This window comes from Salmo trutta, chromosome 19 (assembly GCF_901001165.1).
Source record: "Salmo trutta chromosome 19, fSalTru1.1, whole genome shotgun sequence".
NCBI lineage: Eukaryota > Metazoa > Chordata > Actinopteri > Salmoniformes > Salmonidae > Salmo > Salmo trutta.
In genome coordinates this window covers 20,867,276-20,886,610 of record NC_042975.1, presented here as the reverse complement: position 1 = coordinate 20,886,610, position 19,335 = coordinate 20,867,276, and the positions used below count along the sequence as shown (strand labels likewise).

Below are 19,335 nucleotides of genomic sequence, written 5' to 3'. Positions count from 1 at the left end.
AGAGTTTTGTTAATGCTGAGAACGGAATGTATATGTATTTAAATAACATTCTTAGAACGTTCTCAGAACGTTACTACATGTTTTATTTATTGAACGTTTTCTTAACGTTCTCTGTGCAATTTGAAACACGACTTTAAATAGAACCATGAAGAAACCTGTAGGAAACTTTATGCTGAAGTACTGAAATTACCACAAAAAAACGTTGTTTCTTAACTTTCTATTTACTATTTGAGAACATTCCTAATGTCAAACCAGTTGGACAACGTTCCTAGAACAAAATTGTAATATTTGAACTCTTACGAAACATTCCGTTAAAGGAATGAAATACCAAGAAAATACAAATAAAAATGGTCAAGTTCCTTAAAAGCCAAGCAACTATGTTGCACCATTCCCAGAAAGTTGTGGGAAAGTTGTTTGCAAAATAACCATAGGACTAGCAGTCGTTCAATCTTCTTGTTGCAACAGTTGGGACAATTCGGAGACCAACGCATTTCTCTGGATTGAGGTACGTTTTCCAAGGCTCCACGGCATCTTAATCTTAACAGGAAGCCTGAGTGACCCCAGTACAACTATAAGCAAGCATAGGGTCGGAATTTATTCTGGATAGTTAATAGGTAGAGAGAGTGGGGAGTTTTAAGTACCTGGGAATCATCATGGACAACACATCAATAAAAAATGCCAACAAAGACAACTGAATGTCAACACTGGATACTCTCCAACTACTACACCTGCCATATAGAGAGTGTGCTGACTTTCTGTTTCCTAGCCTGGTACAATGGGCTGTTAGTATCAAAAAAGGTCATCCTCAGGAGGACTGTGAACCTGGGGTCCAAGTTCTGCGGCCTACAGTGCAGGGGGCTTCAGGACCTCTGATAGATGGGCAATTAAGGGACAAATCCAAGTTCATCACGAGGAACCCACGCACAATCTTGCTCAATGTTTTGAGCTGCTGCCCTCTGGAAGGAGACATAAGGTCCCACTGTTCAGCAAGAATAGGAGCAGGGCACGTTTCATTCCGGCAGCCATCAGTACAAAAAAAAAAAATGCATGAAATTAAATTAAATGTATGAAATGTATGCATTCACTACTGTAAGTCGTTCTGGATAAGAGCGTCTGCTAAATGACTAAAATGTAAATGTAAATCAGGCTTTTAACAGAGGGAACTCATACAAACTTGCCCTGTTCCTATTCTTGCTCAGAAGTGGGACCTTATATCTCCTTCAGGAGAGCAGCAGCTCAAAACTTTGGGCAAGGTTGTGCGTGGGGTCCTCTACATGCGCTTGGCATGTAAACTACTGACTGTCCAAACAGCAAGTTACAAGTGACCAAATCGAATGTGTGTGTGTTCAGACAGCAGTCATTTGCTGACAAGGCTGCTCTAGTTGTCATAGTAATGACAGGTGTGTGTGTGCAGTGGTGTAGGTTGATTGATTGGTGGTGGGCATGTGCTTCCTATCACTCAGAATGTAGCATGCTAAGGTGACAACAATGCCTGCCATGCCTTCCAGTTGCTTTGAATGTTCAAAATCATAGGGTAAGAACACTTTTAAAGCCTCAAAGGATAAGATGAGCCAACTTTCAAAACAAGTCATTTTTGGCTAGCCACAGCAGTCAACAAGCTAGATAGGTAGCAGTATATCTTTCTAGCACATACACTAATTTGTTTGAAAACAATTAACAAGCTAGCTAGCTACCACATATTCTTGTCAAACTGTCAACAGAGTAGCTAGCAAGCAACAAGATATGCCGAATAGCAGTCTAAAAATCCCTTGAGGGAAAATAAATCAGATTTAACCATTTATGGGTCCTCAGATCCTCAAAAAGTTCTACAGCTGCACCTTCGAGAGCATCCTGACCGGTTTCATCACCGCCTGGTATGGAAACTGCTCGGCATCTGACCGTAAGGCGCTACAGAGGGTAGTGCGAACGGCCCAGTACATCACTGGGGCCAAGTTTTCTGCCATCTAGGACCTGTACAATCAGCGGTGTCAGAGGAAAGCCCATAAAATTGTCAGAGACTCCAGTCACCCAAGTTATAGACTGTTTTCTCTGCTACCTCACGGCAAGAGGTACTGGAGCTACAAGTCTAGGACCAAGAGGCTCCTCAACAGCTTCTACCCCAAAGCCATAAGACTGCTGAAGAATTAATAAAATAGCCACCGGATAATTTACAAGGTCTTTCCCCATTTTACCCAGCTGATAAAAATAAGTTCAAGTTAGGCAAAGATTTGTCTATTCAAGGAAGAGTTTTGATGACTACGGCTGAAGGCATGTCTAGAGCCTCGTATGTGTTATCTTGTCGCAACAGTCCCAAATATATTTGCTCCCAATTAGATAAGACACTGTTTAATTTTATATGAAAAAATAAACCTCACAAAGTAAAAGATGTGATGTGGGCTAGCTACTCAACTCAGACGGTGTATAAGCACAATTTTAAGAATGTGTGAGTTCCCAGTTTCACCAAAGGAATATGAAATAGTGTGTTTAAGCAATAAGACAAGAGGGGGTGTGGTATATGGCCAATATAAGAAAGAACCAAGCTCCAAAAAATAAAAGGCTTAACACATTTTTAAAAGGGAACAAGTCTTCATCTTAACTGTGAATATTCAGTCTACAATATTTTTGTGGTATATGGCCAATATACCACGGTTAAGGGCTGTTCTTACGCACAACGCATTGCTAAGTGCCTGGACACAGCCCTTAGCCGTGGTACATTGGCCATATACCACAAACCCCTGAGGTGCCTTATTGCTATTATAAACTGGTTACCGGCGTAATTAGATGAGTAAAAATAAATGTTTTGTCATACCTTTGGTATACGGTCTGATATACCACGGCTGTCAGCCCATCAGCATTCAGGGCTCGAATCACCCAATTTATAAAAAGCAATAACATATGGTGATCTAATCCTTTTGAAACAAATTGGTCAATACAGAGATATCACTTGTAAATTTGACCATGGTAATTAACGGTGTCTCATTTGTTAATTAATTTGTTTAAATTAATTCATTAGAAAAGCTTTTATTAGCCTGGGTACCAGTCTGTTCAGCAAACATTCAAGTCCTTCTACTCTGTGTCATTGTTTAGCATGACAAGGAGTAACAAGTAGTGGAAAGATAGTCTGTGTACCAGTCTAACTTTTTATGACAGCATGGTTCCAATGGCCATAGGTATGGACTCTATCATACAAATAATGTGCTCACTAACAAAGTGAGAGAAACATTCTTTCAAATAACTCAGATGTTACCCCTCCAACAAAAATATTTGTAAATGTGCACTACATGACCAAAAGTATGTGGACACCTGCTTGTCAAACATCTCATTCCAAAAGTATGGGTATTAATATGGAGTTGGTCCCCCCTTTGCTCCTATAACAGCCTCCACTATTCTTGGAAGGCTTTCCACTCGATGTTGGAACATTTCTGGGGGGGACTTGCTTCCATTCAGCCACAAGAGCATTAGTGTGGTCGGGCACTGATGCTGGGTGATTAGGCCTGGCTTGCAGTCGGCGTTCCAGTTAATCTCAAATGTGTGATGGGGTTGAGGTCAAGGCTCTGTGCAGGCCAGTCAATTTCTTCCACATCTCCGATCTCGACAAATCATTTCTGTATGGTCACCGCTTTGTGCACGGGGGTATTGTCATGCTGAAACAGGAAAGGGTCTTTCCAAAACTGTTGCCACAAAGTTGGAAGCATCATCTGGAACGTCATTGTATGCTGTAGCGTTATGATTTCCCTTCACTGGAACGAAGGGGCCTAGTCCGAACCATGAAAAACAGCTCCAGACCATTATTCCTCCTTCACCAAGCTATACAGTTGGCACTATACATTGGGGCAGGTAGCGTTCTCCTGGCATCCGCCAAACCCAGATTCATCCATCGGATTGCCAGATGGTGAAACATGATTCATCACTCCAGCGAACGGGTTCCCACTGCTCCAGAGTCCAATAGCAGCGAGCTTTACACCGCTCCAGCCGACGCTTGGCATTGCGCATGGTGATCTTAGGCTTGTGTGTGGCTGCTCAGCCATGGAAACCCATTTCATGAAGCTCCTGATGAACACTTATTGTGCTGACGTTGCTTCCAGAGGCAGTTTGGAACTCGGTAGTGAGTGTTGCAACTGAGGACAGACGATTTTTAAGCGCTATGTGCTTCAGCACGTGGCAGTCCCATTCTGTGAGCTTGTGTGGCCTACCACTTGGTGTCTGAGCCGTTGTTGCTCCTAGATGTTTCCCCTTCACAATAATAGCACTTACAGTTGACCAGGGCAGCTCTAGCAGGGCAGAAATTTGATGAACTGACTTGTTGGAAAGGTGGCATCCTATGATGATGCCATGTTGAAGTCACTGAGCTCTTCAGGAAGGCCATTCTGCTGCTAATGTTTGTCTATGGAGATTGCATGAAATAGCTGAAATAAAATATATATATATTTTAATAAAACATAATATTCAATATTTGTAAAGGTAAATTATTACTTTGCTAACTTGAATAATATGTTGTTTAAGAATAAGAAGGTAATGAAATCTGTTTATACTGTTAAGCTTTTCACATGTATTTAAATGTAAAAACCCTGTTTGTATTTTTGATTTTGTGTTTATCTGTTTGTGATGTTTTGTATTAACATTTTTAAGAAGGATGTATAGATTTTTGTAACACATTTGAAATTGAAAAGAAAAAAAGAAAAAAGAAATAAATGAGGTGACGCTTTCATGTGGTATTACGCATGCGCACAAAACATGTGACATTTCCACCACAGAAGAAGACAATTTGACGTCTATTTCCGGGATAAGGATACAACGCAGACATGAAAACGTGTGTTTTGGACTGCACCTTCAGATGTAGATAGTAGAAAGTTCCAGAAACAGCGGGCGGCATATGCAAACGAACAGTTTGTTTATCAAAAATCTCTTGAAGTGAAATAATGTCAGTCATAGCAGAAGAAAATGTCCGTGGCACTGGCGGTAGTGTTTTCAAGGAGATCAGTGCTGATAATGACGAAGACAATCAACCCACCGAAATTGAGAGTCTGTGCATGAATTGTTACCAAAATGTAAGTAAATAGCTAGCTAACACACTGACCAGTTAATTGAACGTATGGACTTGTCTGTATCGCTGTATGATTGACTCATCCAACATGTTGTGTTCTCTCCATTTTTGTAGGGAATGACACGTATTCTTCTTACGAAGATTCCTTTCTTCAAAGAAGTTATCATCAGTTCTTTCACCTGTCCCAACTGCAGCTGGTCGAACACTGAAATCCAATCAGCTGGTCGCATACAGGATCAAGGCATCGCCTACACACTCAAAGTCAAGTCAAAACAGGTAGTCTAAGTAGGATGCGGTTCCTTTCCCAGGCATATGCTGAACCACTAAGTAACTGCGTAGGCTATGAGATGTAGCCAGCCTGAGTGCCAGTCTGTTTGTATCATGCCACTCATTGTCATGGCAAAACAGCAATGGAGTTGGCATTGTCAAGAAGGAACCTGCAAGTAAATGTTTTGTTGGACGATGTATACCATGTGTATCCTGTACATAGGACTAATGAAACTTGAAACATTGGCAAGAGCAGAAACAGATCCAGGACTATGCTAGCCCAGATGAGTTTAAGGATTGTGGGCTAGCCTACTCCGTTACCATCCAAGACATGCTGTTCAGAGGTTAACTAGCTCTGGCAGCCAAAACAGCCTCATACACCATCTGACATCACAATTGAGAATCAATTTCAGTTTAATCAAATTGTATTGGTCACACACATTTAGCAGATGATGTGGGTATAGTGAAATGCTTGTGTTCCTAGCTCCAACAGTGCAGTAGTATCTAACAATACACACATCTAAAAGTAAAATAATGGAATTAAGAAATATATTAGGATGAGCAATGTCAGTGGCATTGACTATAATACCATAGAATACATATGAGTTGAGCAAAGCAGAATGTAAACATTATTAAAGTGACTAGTGTTCCATTATTAAAGTGGCCAGTGATTCTGTATATGGGGCAGCAGCCTCTAAGGTGCAGGGTTGAGTTACTGGGTGGTAGCCAGCTAGTGATGGCTGTTTAACAGTCTGCTGGCATTGAGATAGAAGCTGTTTTTCAGTGTCTCGGTCCCAGCTTTGATGCACGAAACACTTCTATGAATACTTTATTTTCACATCAAAATAATTTTACAAATGCGAAATATACACTTACTGTTGAAACAGTTGTAGCTGATTGTATTAACACTTTTCTAGCGTCCTTCCTTTACACGTGCTTGGAGAAAAGGTGTGGCGAATTTCCACTGATTTACCAAAGCCTCAGACTTTTGTTTCCACCTCCATGGCCCGGCTTCATGTCAACAGGGCCATGGCCTCAGTGGATCTGCTCTGACTTGGGGCCAAGGCATAGTCACTAGTGCTTTTCAGCTTTCACTTACATAACAATGGCTAACTATGAACATGGGTTAACACCTTCTCACGAAGCAACTGTTGACGCAGAGGTTGATTGTGCTCTTCACACATCTTTAGTGTCACACTCCGTGATGGAAACACTTCCCAAAATATAACACTAGAGCAAACATTAACATAATCACTGGTGCTGTAATGGAAAAACTGTGCAACAGTATTGGAAATATTGCCATGTGGGATTCTGTTAAAATCAAGAACAGCCTTTTCACCTTGTCGGCTTGGGGATTCAAACCATCAAGCTTTCTGTTACTGGCCCAAGGCTCTAATCCAGGGGTGTCTCATTCCATGGAGGGCATAGTGTCAGTGGGTTTTTCCTTTCAATTAAGATCTAGACAACCAACTGCTGGGAATTTTTACCAATTAGTGACCTTAATTATTCAATCAAGTACAAGGAAGGAGTGAAAACCTGCAGACACTCGGCCCTCTGGAATGAGTTTGACGTGCTGGCTACCTGCCATGTATAGTGACTTTACCTTTTTTGTTTTCTGAAAATTCTTTCCCGACGATATGAAAGTAAAGTTCCAAAGGTTTCCTATGCAAAACCGCCAGCACGGTTAATGTGTACAACAGTCCCTCCTGACCCTCTGTCTAAACAGTATTGTTAACGTTTAGCCAGAACACACCGCCGGGACTGTTGTACACATTGGCTGTGCCGACGTCAATGCTTCTCTTGAGAACCTCGGACCAGACTAGCTTCAGCACACCTTTTTCATTTATATAGCTAGCTTAGAAAGAAAACGATATCTAACTTGTATTATTTTATTTATATCTTGTATTAGATATTTAGTCTGTTATGTCATCTCATTTTGTAGGATATGAATCGAGAAGTTGTCAAAGCAGACAGTGCAACCACCAGAATCCCAGAACTGGATTTTGAAATCCCCCCATACACTCAGAAGGGCTGTAAGTACACTCAGTTTTCATTGATTTGGAAAACAATATTCACTCTTCATGCATACATGCCACTGTCATGTTGCCACTGATATTTTGTCGGCCTGATAATTGCCAGCCTGGTCCCAGATCTAGGACATTGCCACTCTGTTCATCCAATATACTGGCTTTTACTGCTTAGATTCCTCTTATCTTTTTTTTTTTTACTGGGATCATTTTAATATTTTATTTATACACATATTTGCCGAAGGCAGGAGTGTTGTAGGCTAAACTCGACTAAATTAATCCAACTGTTGTATTAAGTGAAGCTTTGTTTACTTAGAACACTTTTGCATGTAGATGTACAGTATCCACATGTGCCTCAATCCCATTCAAGCCATTAACTGTTCCTCTTGCTCCCCAGCACTCTCTACCATCGAAGGCCTCATAGACCGTGCAGTCGAAGGGTTGGCGCAAGACCAACAACTAAGAAATGTATACTCTTTGTTTACTTTGATCATACCAAATGCCATATGTACTTCACTTCTTGTTGACTAAAATCATGTTAACTCTTGAAGGCAACTGCACCAGAAGTTGCTGAAAAGATTGATGAGTTCATTGATAAATTGAAGAATTTGAAAGAAGGTGGATTCACACTGGTAAGTCCAATTTTATTGCCCAGCCTCATCTATGTACAAGATTAAAGTTACATGGAATTGAATGTTTCTGGCAATAACATTTTAGGTCATTGATGATCCATCTGGGAACAGTTTTGTGGAGAACCCCTTTGCTCCGCAGAAAGATGAGGCTCTCTCAGTCAGCCACTACAAGAGAACACCCCAACAGGACGCCCAATTAGGAATAAAGGCGCGTGGTTTGATTTGACACATCACAACTCTCCTGTAAGGGGACATATCTGTTTTAGAAAAGGCAATGCCTCCGATGCTGTCATCATGATGTCTTGTGCTAATGCGTGTGGAATCATCATAGGGTAGAAAAAATCAAGACGGAATACATTTATAATTTGACCCATGTTCACCAGTATAAACCTTTATATAGCATAAAAATGTGACTTAAAATGTAGCTTTTTTTGTTGTTGCTTAGGCTGAAGACGAGGAGGAAAAGCCCAGTAATGACATTGACTGTATGAGAAATGAGGTGGGATTTCCAGACGTTTTGCAACACAAGTTGGAGTTTTTCCTGAATAATTGACCATTGAGTAATATACCTTATTTCTCCCTCAGGTGTTGACGTTTAATACAAATTGTCCAGAGTGCAATGCCCCAGCCTCGACAAACATGAAGCTTGTCCGTATCCTTTCCAGTCTGTTTGGTTGTCCCCAGCAGTGGTGTAGTGTAAGGTTAAGGCACGTAAATGTGTTTCCAGTCTGTTTGGTTGTCCCCAGCAGTGGTGTAGTGTAAGGTTAAGGCACGTAAATGTGTTTCCAGTCTGTTTGGTTGTCCCCAGCAGTGGTGTAGTGTAAGGTTAAGGCACGTAAATGTGTTTCCAGTCTGTTTGGTTGTCCCCAGCAGTGGTGTAGTGTAAGGTTAAGGCACGTAAATGTGTTTCCAGTCTGTTTGGTTGTCCCCAGCAGTGGTGTAGTGTAAGGTTAAGGCACGTAAATGTGTTTCCAGTCTGTTTGGTTGTCCCCAGCAGTGGTGTAGTGTAAGGTTAAGGCACGTAAATGTGTTTCCAGTCTGTTTGGTTGTCCCCAGCAGTGGTGTAGTGTAAGGTTAAGGCACGTAAATGCCATTTACCTTTTTTTATTTTGCACCATTCCTCTCCTTTTGCAGGAAAATGCATTGAAAGTATAGCCACGAATGGCAATTAGCATTTACCCACCATTTAAAAAAAAAATATATATATATATATATTTTTTTTTTAACCACTACATCACTGCTAGTAGTGTCCTATGATAAGGATGGTGTAGAATGTTCATTTACTTTTTTTTTACCCCTTTTTTTCGTGATATCCAATTACGATCTTGTCTCATCACTGCAGCTCCCCAACGGACTCGGGAGAGGCGACGGTCGAGTCGTGCGTCCTCCAAACCGCTATTAACACCCGCCCACTTAACCCGGAAGCCAGCCACACCAATGTGCGGGACGAAACACTGTTCAACTGACGACCGAAGTCAGCCTGCTGCCACGAGCCAAGTAAAGCCCCCCCGGCCAAACCCTCCTCTAACCCAATTGTGGGTTATTGGGCCAATTGTATGCCGCCCTGGTCACTGCTGGTTGTGACACAGCCTGGAACCTGGGTCTGTAGTGATGCCTCAAGCACTGCAATCCAGTGCCTTAGACCACTGCGCCACTCGGGAGGCCCAGTGTAGAATGTTTCATTTTGTAAGGTTTAGGTATCCTCTTTTACAATTCCTCAGAAATCCCCCATTTCAAAGAAGTCATTATCATGGCAACAAACTGTGATGACTGTGGACATCGAACCAACGAAGTAAGTATCCTCTTATTTTTTTTTCTTGGCACATGTATTTATTTTCAAGGCATATTCACAGATATTGCAAATATCTTAATATGAATGCATTCCAATTTGACCATCTAATCTGTGGTTAAGGTGAAATCTGGTGGAGCCACAGAAGAGCTGGGCACCAAGATAACTCTTCACCTCACTGACGTGTCTGACATGTCCAGAGATCTTCTCAAGGTAGCCCCCTCTTTGTACTTTATCTGGCATTCACTAGTTCTTTTACTGTAGCATTTTTATTAACCTGGTCCCAGGTCTGTTTATGCTTTTGCCAACTCATTACTACCATTGTCAAGCCAAACAATGTTTGGCGTGACAATGAGTGACGAGTTGGCATGATGGCACAAACAGACTGGTACTTAGGCTACCGTTGCATGGCAGAAAGTTCATAGCACCCATGCCAAATGGAGCTCATAATATAAATACTGTCATGATTGAGGTGGATCAGGTATTTGTTGTCCTGTCTTAAGAGTTTGGGTCTTTTCATAATCAATTCCTGTCAGTAATGGATCACAACTTTCACAGGAGAGCAATGCTATTCCTGAATCAGGATGGAGTTGACTCAACCATGTTGTGCCGGTTTGTGTTTGTGCAGTCGGAGACATGTAGCATCCTCATACCTGAGCTGGAGTTTGAGTTGGGGATGGCAGCTGTCGGTGGCAAATTCACCACCTTGGAGGGACTCCTCAAAGACATCAAAGATCTGGTGAGCACACTGTTGAGAAGTAGAGGGGGGATGAAGGGGATATGCAGTAGGAAGGGTGCACACAGGGATTGAACTCCAGTGGATATTTGTATATGTTTTAATGCTGGTTTTGTTACTTCTAGTCCATGGACTCTGCACCTGGGAATCACTGTTGGCTTGGATACCTTTACCATGGCTGTACTGTAATTGGAAGGAAGCTGTGCACAACTCCAGTCCTAATTTAGACATGTGAAGCCAGGTGTGGCCAATCATGGACATTAATTGATTAGTTAAATACTAGGGAGAAACCAAAACCAGCAGGACTGCCATCCTCAAGGATTTAAGTTGTGCACCCCAGTTCTATGGTCTCTTTCACTAAAGCTATATTATATTAATGTTTTCATCCACCACCACTGTTTTCCTACAGATTGTTTCCAAAAATCCATTCACTTGTGGAGACAGCTCCACTTCAGATCGAACAGAGAAACTGAAACTTTTTGGCGAGAAGATTGACAAGGTTAGAGGCATAAAATCATTGAATATCACTGTTTTGTTTGGAGCTAGTTTTGGTCTCACTTTACATATAGTACCTTAGTGTAATTACACGTCCCAAAGTATTTACCCATGGAACGTTTTTACGTATTTATTTGCATTCAATTTGTGAACTACAAATAACTCTTTGGCTAATAGTCTCACTCTAGAATATTTTTTTAAAGATCCAATGTCTTCATTGAGAGTTTATTGCAATTCTTTTAAATTGTGAATGTTACCATCTGGTATAACAGTCATAAATACTAACAATGTGTATCTGCACTGTAAATGCACTATAACTACCATGTAAATATGCTTTTGTACATTTAATGTATATTGGGACCTTAGTTGTATATTTTAACTAGGGTGCATTTATTCACTTATTGTGAATCATCAAACAACTGTTAGTATGACATGAAATTTAGACTAAACAAAAGCTCATGCAAGAATTTCACATACTGTATCTGAGAAGAATACTTTCACATGTTTGGCTGGGCAACAAAGAGTTTTTGAATGCAGAACAGTCTGGCACCCATGCTGAAACTGTTGTATCTCAAAGTGCAATGGAGGCTGAGTGGCACTTTTTAAAACACCTCTTCAAAAAAATACTGTAGATCATGGCAGGAGAAATGGACGTGCACATTGTTCTCGACGACCCTGCAGGGAACAGCTATCTCCAGGTAAAAGACACTCTTCTTTCACAGATGTCTGAGGTTCAAACGCATCGTCTCCTCTCAGTTGTTTAATTTGTAATGAATTGATTTGTCGTGTTTGTCTGCAGAATGTCTATGCCCCTGACCCAGACCCAGAGATGACAACTGAGAAGTACACCAGGACATTTGAGCAGAATGAAGACCTTGGTCTCAATGACATGAAGACAGAGGGCTATCAGGAGTAAGGACATCTGCAGCAGCAGAAAGGTTTATCTTACAAAAACAACGCATCCCATAAATGTAATTTCAGATATTTGCCCTCACTGAAGTTGCTGACTCACAAGGACATATGCTCCAGATGTCTTAGTTATGATATTTGGTTTGATATATGGTTGAAAAGTTTGAAATGTACCTTATTTAAAAGGAAACAGTCAATATGGTGTTTATCATTTGATTAGAAAGTATGTGTATTCATAAAAAAGAAATGCACGAATATCCAGTTTATGAATTATCCAATTTAAATCACGTGTGTGTGTGTGTATACACATGTGGTTCTGATACAGTGTAATTTCTTATGTTCTGTTCCATGGGAATAAATAATAAACTAAGAATAAAGACCAATGGCTGCTGTAGATATTTTTTGGGGTGGCTTCTTTCCTATGTTCAATGTACAGTATGCATTATATAAACATGTAGAATTCAGTACCACAATCTTCAATTATTGTAACACTGCATAACTGCCCACAGATCTTAAAATAACAAATTCTAGATTAGTTTCAATGCGATGTCCTTTGTTCATGCGCACCCTGATTGAAAATTCCCCGATTGTGAAAACAGACTAGACTGTTTGTGCACGTGCCCAATACCACTACAGAACATTTATTGAAATAATCAAATATACATTTGACTGACCTCAAGATGTTACGTTGTTTAGCACAAAATGTGTTGATAAAGTACTACTAAAAAACAAACTCAATATTTGTCCATATATGCCTACAATAAAATATCTGTGGTGTTATTCACCCCACCATCAAATGCGCCTGCATAGTCCAGATCCAAGAGGCCACAGTGGCGAATTTAATTTTATAGGAAAACTAATTTCAATTGCGGCGACATATGGATTGTCCAAATAAACAACGTTGGGTAGGCTACGCATTAAGAAAAAATAAAGCATTGTCCGTCTGCCATCATTCCTGTTTCAGGTAGTGCTGGCATTAAAAATGAGTCTCTACAGAGAATGTGGCTCTTAAAGGAGCTCAGCTTTTGTTGTGATATTTACTGTCCAAGCTGGTTATTTGCTCTTTGCAGGTTTTTCAGTCTTCTTGGGTAGGAGGACAGCCTGAATATTTGGGAATACTCCTCCTTGAACGATGGTGACGCCACCTAAAAGCTTGTTGAGTTTCTCGTCGTGGCGGGGATGATCCTGGTCTTCTTATTATCCCTTGCAGCGTTGCCAGCCAACTCAAGGATCTCAGCGGTTAGGTATTCAAGCACAGCAGCCAAATACACAGGAGCTCCGGCACCAACACGCTCTGCATAGTTGCCTTTGAGCAGTAACCTGTGGACACGTCCTACAGGGAACTGAAGGCCGGCACGGGACGAACGGGACTTTGCCTTCGCTCTGGCCTTTCCTCCAGTTTTGCCTCTACCAGACATCGTATTTGGATTGATACTGTCGTGTCTTTGGGCATCATTAACTTGAAGACATGTTTATCAAATAACTCTCTGTAATTATTATTACGCGATTAACTGATTAATCATATAACTAATTAACTAGGTCGGGGCACCAAGGAAAATTATTCAGATTACAAAGTTATAATTTTCCTAATATAACTTTCCAGATATAATATCTGACCGATTTATCTTCTGATTAATGATGTATTATTACCTCGCGTCAGTCTCATTCCAAACGTCGTAAATTATCTGCACGAACCCAGTCTTCACTAAGTCATCCATACATCAATTGTCTTAATCATTTATTTACTAAACTAAGTAATTCACAGAAAGCATACAAAACAGCAGGTATCGTTACAAAGAAATGGTGGAGGAATGTGGGCTAAACCGGCATGGCGGCTTGTTAAACAAAGGGTGATACAGGGCAGCTGAGGAGGCACAACAGAGTTGATAAATATTAACAATTGATATGCTATTCCTTTGCACATGAACGCTCACTCATTCGGAAACAATTGCAATCAATATATATATATTTACGCTCAGTGTGTCGTCGTGATCTTTGTTGGAGAGTTTTGTCCTCTCTCTCTTGGTTAGAATGGATCTTTCAAAGCGACATTCATTAATGTCGTTATAGAATGGATGTTTCGTCGGTCTTCGCGTTTAATGATACTGAATTTCTAGCTGCAGACTAGTAATTAATATCAAAGACTTTTTATTATTCTGTTGGTATCGATAGTCTAAAAGTTTAACCACGTGGTATGGTTAAAGTTCAGTAGAGGAATGCATGGTCAAACCTATTGGCCAACTTGTAATGGAGTGGAGGCCTGGTCTAAAGAAAGAAATTCTGGGTGGGGGCTTATATACTGAACGTAAAGGCTGTCACATGACGCTTTGTCCTGTCTGTGTCCCTGGGGGCATGCCGATGACTGAGTTAAGCATTGTACAGAAATACAATTCTCTCACATTAACATCAGTACATAGCATCTCAACATATTCCGAATAGCTTTAATCTTATTAAATAATTTTATACAACCATTAGATGTAAGTCTCATCGCTGAGGCTAGTATATAAACCTTAGTATGGTAATATGGCCATATTGTCTCTAATGAGTTTCATAAAATTGTACCAAATGAAGCAGTTCGTAGCTGGATTCTTCACCGATCTTTTATACCTTCTCCAGAACATAAATGTCGTTCGGTTCTCCAATTCTGTGAGGTGGAAGAATCCTTTGTTCTCTCCATGAAAACACTGTCTCTTTATACTGTGGCCATGAGGCAGGACATTCTCCTTTGGAATTTTACGACCCCTCTCACCACAGCAGCCTGGGTAGGGGGAGGTAGGTAGGGGAATGGTGCATAGAAAAGGCCTGGTGCAGAGGGGGATGGTGCAGAAGTAGGGGGATGGTAGAGGGGGAGGGGGTCAACTGTGCTCGCTGTACTCAGAGGGCAACGTCATGACATACCCCCCTGGTGGTTTGGACCTTGTTTATCCTGCAAGTTACAAATCAACATAAAATCATGACCACGTGATGTCCCGTTTGTAGATCATCGTTGCAGTCCCCTCTGGTGGTTGAACTTGGTAGGCTCTCTGAAAGCGGAGCAGTCCACCACAAGGATGGGCAGTTGATGTCCGGTTGGTGATCGCCGTTGCGGTCTCTTCTAGTTGTTTACCTTGGTAGGTTCCCTGGAAGCTGCAAAGTACCCCAGGAAGGGCCCGGGGATGTCCTGGTTGGTGATCGCCGTTGTGGTCCCCCCCTCTGGTGGTTTACCTTGGTAGGCTCTCTGACAGCGGGCATGCCGCCACAAGCATAGGCCGTGGGTGTCCGGATTTGGGGTCGCCGTTCCGGACCCGTCATCCAGACTGGAAGATCTGGGCAGTAACTTAGGCAGATGTTAACAACGCACATGCACTCATGAAATATATATAATTACATTCATTCCCCAATGAGTGGCGTTGTGGCACTAAGTGATGGTTGTATGGGGACTTTGTTTATGGCTCTCACTTCCTAAGTGTCAAAGGAACTGAACCGAAAAGGAATGAAAGCATAAACAAAAGATATACAAAATATAGTTCTCACACAAAAATCATCTAATTGGACTGTATTCTATATATGTCCAATGTTCTGGCAAAATTATTATCATGGCATTGTCTTTAATGCCATATCTAGGGTTTTCCTACTTGGTGTGTTGCTTAGGCATTATCCTAAGTTGATAACTATATGATAAGTCTACAGCTGTAATGCACTAGTTTTGGGCAGTCTACCGGGATGACCTATGGACTTCTGGGAAGAAAACTGGTGAGTGCTGTAGAGTCAAAGGCCTAGAAGTAAATGTTCAACTTTACTAAGGCTGGTATTTTGCTTGGGCCCTTAAGTGGTCCTAGCATAAATCCTAATTGGATGTTCCGTTATGCTTACACAATCGCGCATGTCAAGGGAAGAAAACCAAGTATCCTGGCAGATTACAACTTGTTCAGAATGAGTCTGACGTAGTAAGGTAATTTTCAGGTCAATGCCTGGAGGTCAGTCAGAATTGGTGTCAAGGGAGTCTGTAGTAGTTTTTCTACAAGTCACTGTGTCTTCCACGATTGTAGTGGCGATAGGTATGAAGTCTATTTCATAGCTATGTTATCCACGGAGGAGCTAACCTCACGACGGACGTACTCTTTAAGTATTGGACCAGTCGTACGTGGTGTGATCATGGTTAATGACTTCTAATAATTTTCCTCCTGAATAGCCTATTTATTAGTGACGTGTGTTAACCATTGGAAGAGTGCACTGGAGATTCCCCTCCACGTGTTGCACTCTGAGTGACTCCTATGTCGCTGTTGTCAATGGTAATTTGATTGGTTAGGTCTCTAACCTTCTTACTGATTGTAGCTGGACTGACTGTTGCTGGTAATGGTACTGGTACTCAAGGGGACCAGTTATCCTACCGATTTATTCTGAAATATTATCTACCGGAACACATGATTGGATCATTTTACTAGTTGTATTGTAGTTGAACCTACACATGGCAAGGAATGATTATTGTTGCCATTTGTTTTGGAGGTGGACAAGTCCACTGGACTTCCTTTACGACCAGTGTGGTACACCTCAGTACTATCTTAGATGTGTTCTAAGATAATCCCCGTCTAGGGGCCTGTCTGCTCCTCACTGTTCTCATAGGGGAGTTGACAACTAGATTTGATTTATGCTCTGTTGGCCTCGTACGGTGTTGTCCGTAGGCTCGACCCCCCCCCACCGGCCTCGATGAGGCTCATCATGGGTCTGGGCTACTATTCCCCCCCTTTGTGTCTCGGGACCCCCCCACCAGCGGGTGGTGTTGGTGTCAGAGGCGCAAACGAAAAGGTTGGACCTTATGTACGAGTTGTCAGCGACCGCGTTTTTATGAGAATGGCTGTCACCTTTCAACCAAATCTCCTGGTGTTTGTGCTTCAAAACGCTCAGTGGCTTTCGAGGCATGTCAGTCACCACCGCGTCCGCGTGTGGCAACCTCTTCAGTACCTGCAAACTGAGATGAGGATATCGGTGTGTGATATCGCAAAGTGTTTCACCAGTGGGAGTCATCGGGTCAGTTGCTGGACTGACGCCATTAGTGTCATTGTAAGGGGTGACAGTCCCCAGCAAAGCGGAAGGTGTATCATCGGAAGCAGAGTATACTCTGCACATCGATGTTTTTCTTGCTGAGACGGCCGCAGTGCTTGCGGAAGTGTCTGAAGGGCAAGAGAAGTTAATCTCAACTATCATATAGCATGACAGCAAGGAGGAGGGAAGTTGCTTATTCACAGAAACAGCTGGCTCGAAATCATGAAAAGAATGGTCAATCAGGTTGGCTGATGGAATGTGTCGAGATAACGTAATATCTCCTTGGATCGGATTCTGTACCAAGAGGTTTCTAAACGTCTTTTTCCCAAGGGGTGCTTTCAACAGATACCCCTCGTGAATGACTGCGTTGCAGCTAGCGTTAGGGGAAGACAGTATGGTCAGTGGAGAAGGCACTGTGGCCAGTGACGATACCTGGTTGGTTTTCCAATCCATCAATGGGAGTAACCGATCCGTGAAGTCTGCTCCAAGTAGCAGGGGTACAGTTTCAAGGCTGATAACATACACAGGGTGAACGAGCGATACGTCCTGGAAGTGTAGTTTCAGCATGACTCTCAATGTGAGAGGCGAGGTAGTCTGAGTGAAACCTCGAAGTGTAGTGTCACATCGTTCCACTTTTAACCAACGTTTAGTTGGCTTCAAAGCCCTTTTGAGATCATCAAACAATGTTTGAGAGATGAGTGATATTGTCGCACCAGAATCAATTAGCGCACGACAAGTTAAGCAGTCCTCCAGGGCTGTTTCCAGGTATGGCCGTTTAGTTTCGTGGTTAGTGGACATATTCCCCACAAAGTGGAGTGGTCGTTCGCAACGACGTGATGTGCCATTTCTGTTCAAGGTGGAAGCAGATTGACTTTTCAGATTTTGAGTGGGCTTGGATTTAACGAAGCGTTTGACCTTTTTCTTCGCAACCTTTGTATCAGAGTCTATAGACAAAGCCCGGTGGCTTGTTTGTTTCTTGATCAAGCGGGCCCTGGATAGGGTCTTGAATGAGAGCGGGAGAAATTTGAACTTTAGCGTCCTTGCTATGGGTGTTAATTTCTGCGGACCTGGTGTCCGGTAATTCCCCGTCTAGTTCTTGTGACTTATCTTTTACCCTTTTCTCAAATTGTTCTCGCTTTAGTTCTTCCCGTAGTGGAACTTCTGGAGAACATTGGTCTACGTTTTGATCGTCCTTCAACCCTTTGTTACCCTTGTGCTCTGACACTTTTTGTGGGTTGGGTGCAGGAACATAGCGAACAGGTCGATTGTAGCGGTAGTCATGTTGATGGCTACATACTTTACAGTTATTTCGACCGCGGAGGTTATTGGAATCATGGTTTCGTGGTAGAAACTGTTGTGTTGTTGTGCGTCATCTCTCAACGCTCCAATACCTGATAATTCACCCTCTAACTGGAGTGAGTGCTCCTGGTCAAACTTCAAAACCGTGTTTGCGAGTCGCAGAACCACTGAATTCTAATTTCAAAGCTGTGGCAAGTTTAGCGTAGTCATTTACCACGTGTTGCTGTTGTAGACGAATGAACCTCTATAGTCTATGACTATAATAATTGACAATGCAGTACACGACTTTGCTTTCTGCCTTTACGTAATGTAGTTGAGAATTGTATTTTATACCTCGAGTGTCCCTCTTATTGGACGGATAGAATTGAAATGCTTTAACCACTGGTGATAAACTACAGCATTCAAATGTCCAATAGCAACAGCACCTCGCTCCACATTTATATAGTTTTGCAATGCAAATCTATAGAAGACGGAAGCATATGTTCTGCTCTAGTTTCTCAACCGCCACTTATACACCAAGCATATACAAGAAAAGGCTGAATCGGCCTCTGTCCCGAAGAAGGGCTAAAAAAAAACAGGACCAAAACACAGAAGACATTAATCAAGAAGCGACGCAAGACCAAGACAACTATGCTATTTATTTGTGTAAATTGCTGAAACTGATCCATCCTGACACTGGCATCTCCTCTAAAGCAATGGGCATCACGAATTCGTTTATGAATTACATTTTCGAGCCCACCGCAGGCGAAGCTTCCCGTCTTGCAAGCGCTCTACCATTACAGCCCGAGCGAATCCAGACCGCTGTGCGCTTACTCCTGCCGGCTGAGCTGGAGTAAGAGACTACCATCAACCAGAGGCTGTGTGGCGACTGGGGAGTAGTTACATGGTCACAGCACTACACCACAGAGGAAACCCGTTATTCAAACAACCTACTGTAATAAAAGGCATTTGGGTACATGGAAACCACAATTGCGCACGGCTCGCTATACGCATGTATAGATCAACCTCTACGATTTTTTTGTTGTAGCCTATGCTACAGCAGTCAAGCGCCTGTTAACTTCAACTTTGTCATAATATATATTTCATTGATTAAAATCCACATTTTAACATGTATA

General features: G+C 42.0%; 1 protein-coding gene, 1 long non-coding RNA gene and 1 pseudogene across 3 annotated transcripts; 2 read left to right on the top strand and 1 right to left on the bottom strand.

The window, feature by feature from the left end:
* Window positions 1-4,756: 4,756 nt before the first annotated feature.
* LOC115154157 (zinc finger protein ZPR1) lies at window positions 4,757-12,282 on the top strand. 2 transcript variants are annotated; one of them, XM_029700110.1, is made up of 14 exons: window positions 4,757-5,048; window positions 5,159-5,320; window positions 7,254-7,344; window positions 7,736-7,806; window positions 7,890-7,970; window positions 8,056-8,178; window positions 8,416-8,469; window positions 8,556-8,622; window positions 9,692-9,762; window positions 9,883-9,972; window positions 10,388-10,498; window positions 10,905-10,994; window positions 11,623-11,688; window positions 11,790-12,282. In XM_029700110.1, the coding sequence occupies exons 1-14, from the start codon at window positions 4,920-4,922 to the stop codon at window positions 11,904-11,906; spliced, it is 1,323 nt and encodes a 440-aa protein (XP_029555970.1). In that variant the 5' UTR covers window positions 4,757-4,919; the 3' UTR covers window positions 11,907-12,282. The 2 variants fall into 2 exon arrangements, with proteins under 2 accessions (XP_029555970.1, XP_029555971.1); XM_029700111.1 differs by lacking the exons at window positions 10,905-10,994; window positions 11,623-11,688; window positions 11,790-12,282 and adding an exon at window positions 10,621-10,893.
* Window positions 8,629-9,168, top strand: LOC115154158 (uncharacterized). Its single transcript, XR_003867827.1, has 2 exons — window positions 8,629-8,981; window positions 9,044-9,168. It is a non-coding gene; the product is annotated as an uncharacterized LOC115154158 (long non-coding RNA).
* Window positions 12,283-12,952: 670 nt separating the features above from the next.
* Window positions 12,953-13,317, bottom strand: LOC115153694 (histone H2A-like; annotated as a pseudogene).
* Between the last annotated feature and the right edge of the window lie 6,018 nt (window positions 13,318-19,335).

What these genes read in the sequence shown, in the direction of transcription:
- LOC115154157 (XM_029700110.1), top strand. Translation starts at nt 4,920, where the DNA reads ATGTCAGTCATAGCAGAAGAAAATGTCCGTGGCACTGGCGGTAGTGTT. An exon ending in AAGAAGGTGGATTCACACTG is followed by an intron (nt 7,971 to 8,055) that starts GTAAGTCCAATT and finishes ATAACATTTTAG; the next exon opens with GTCATTGATGATCCATCTGG. An exon ending in GACAAACATGAAGCTTGTCC is followed by an intron (nt 8,623 to 9,691) that starts GTATCCTTTCCA and finishes ACAATTCCTCAG; the next exon opens with AAATCCCCCATTTCAAAGAA.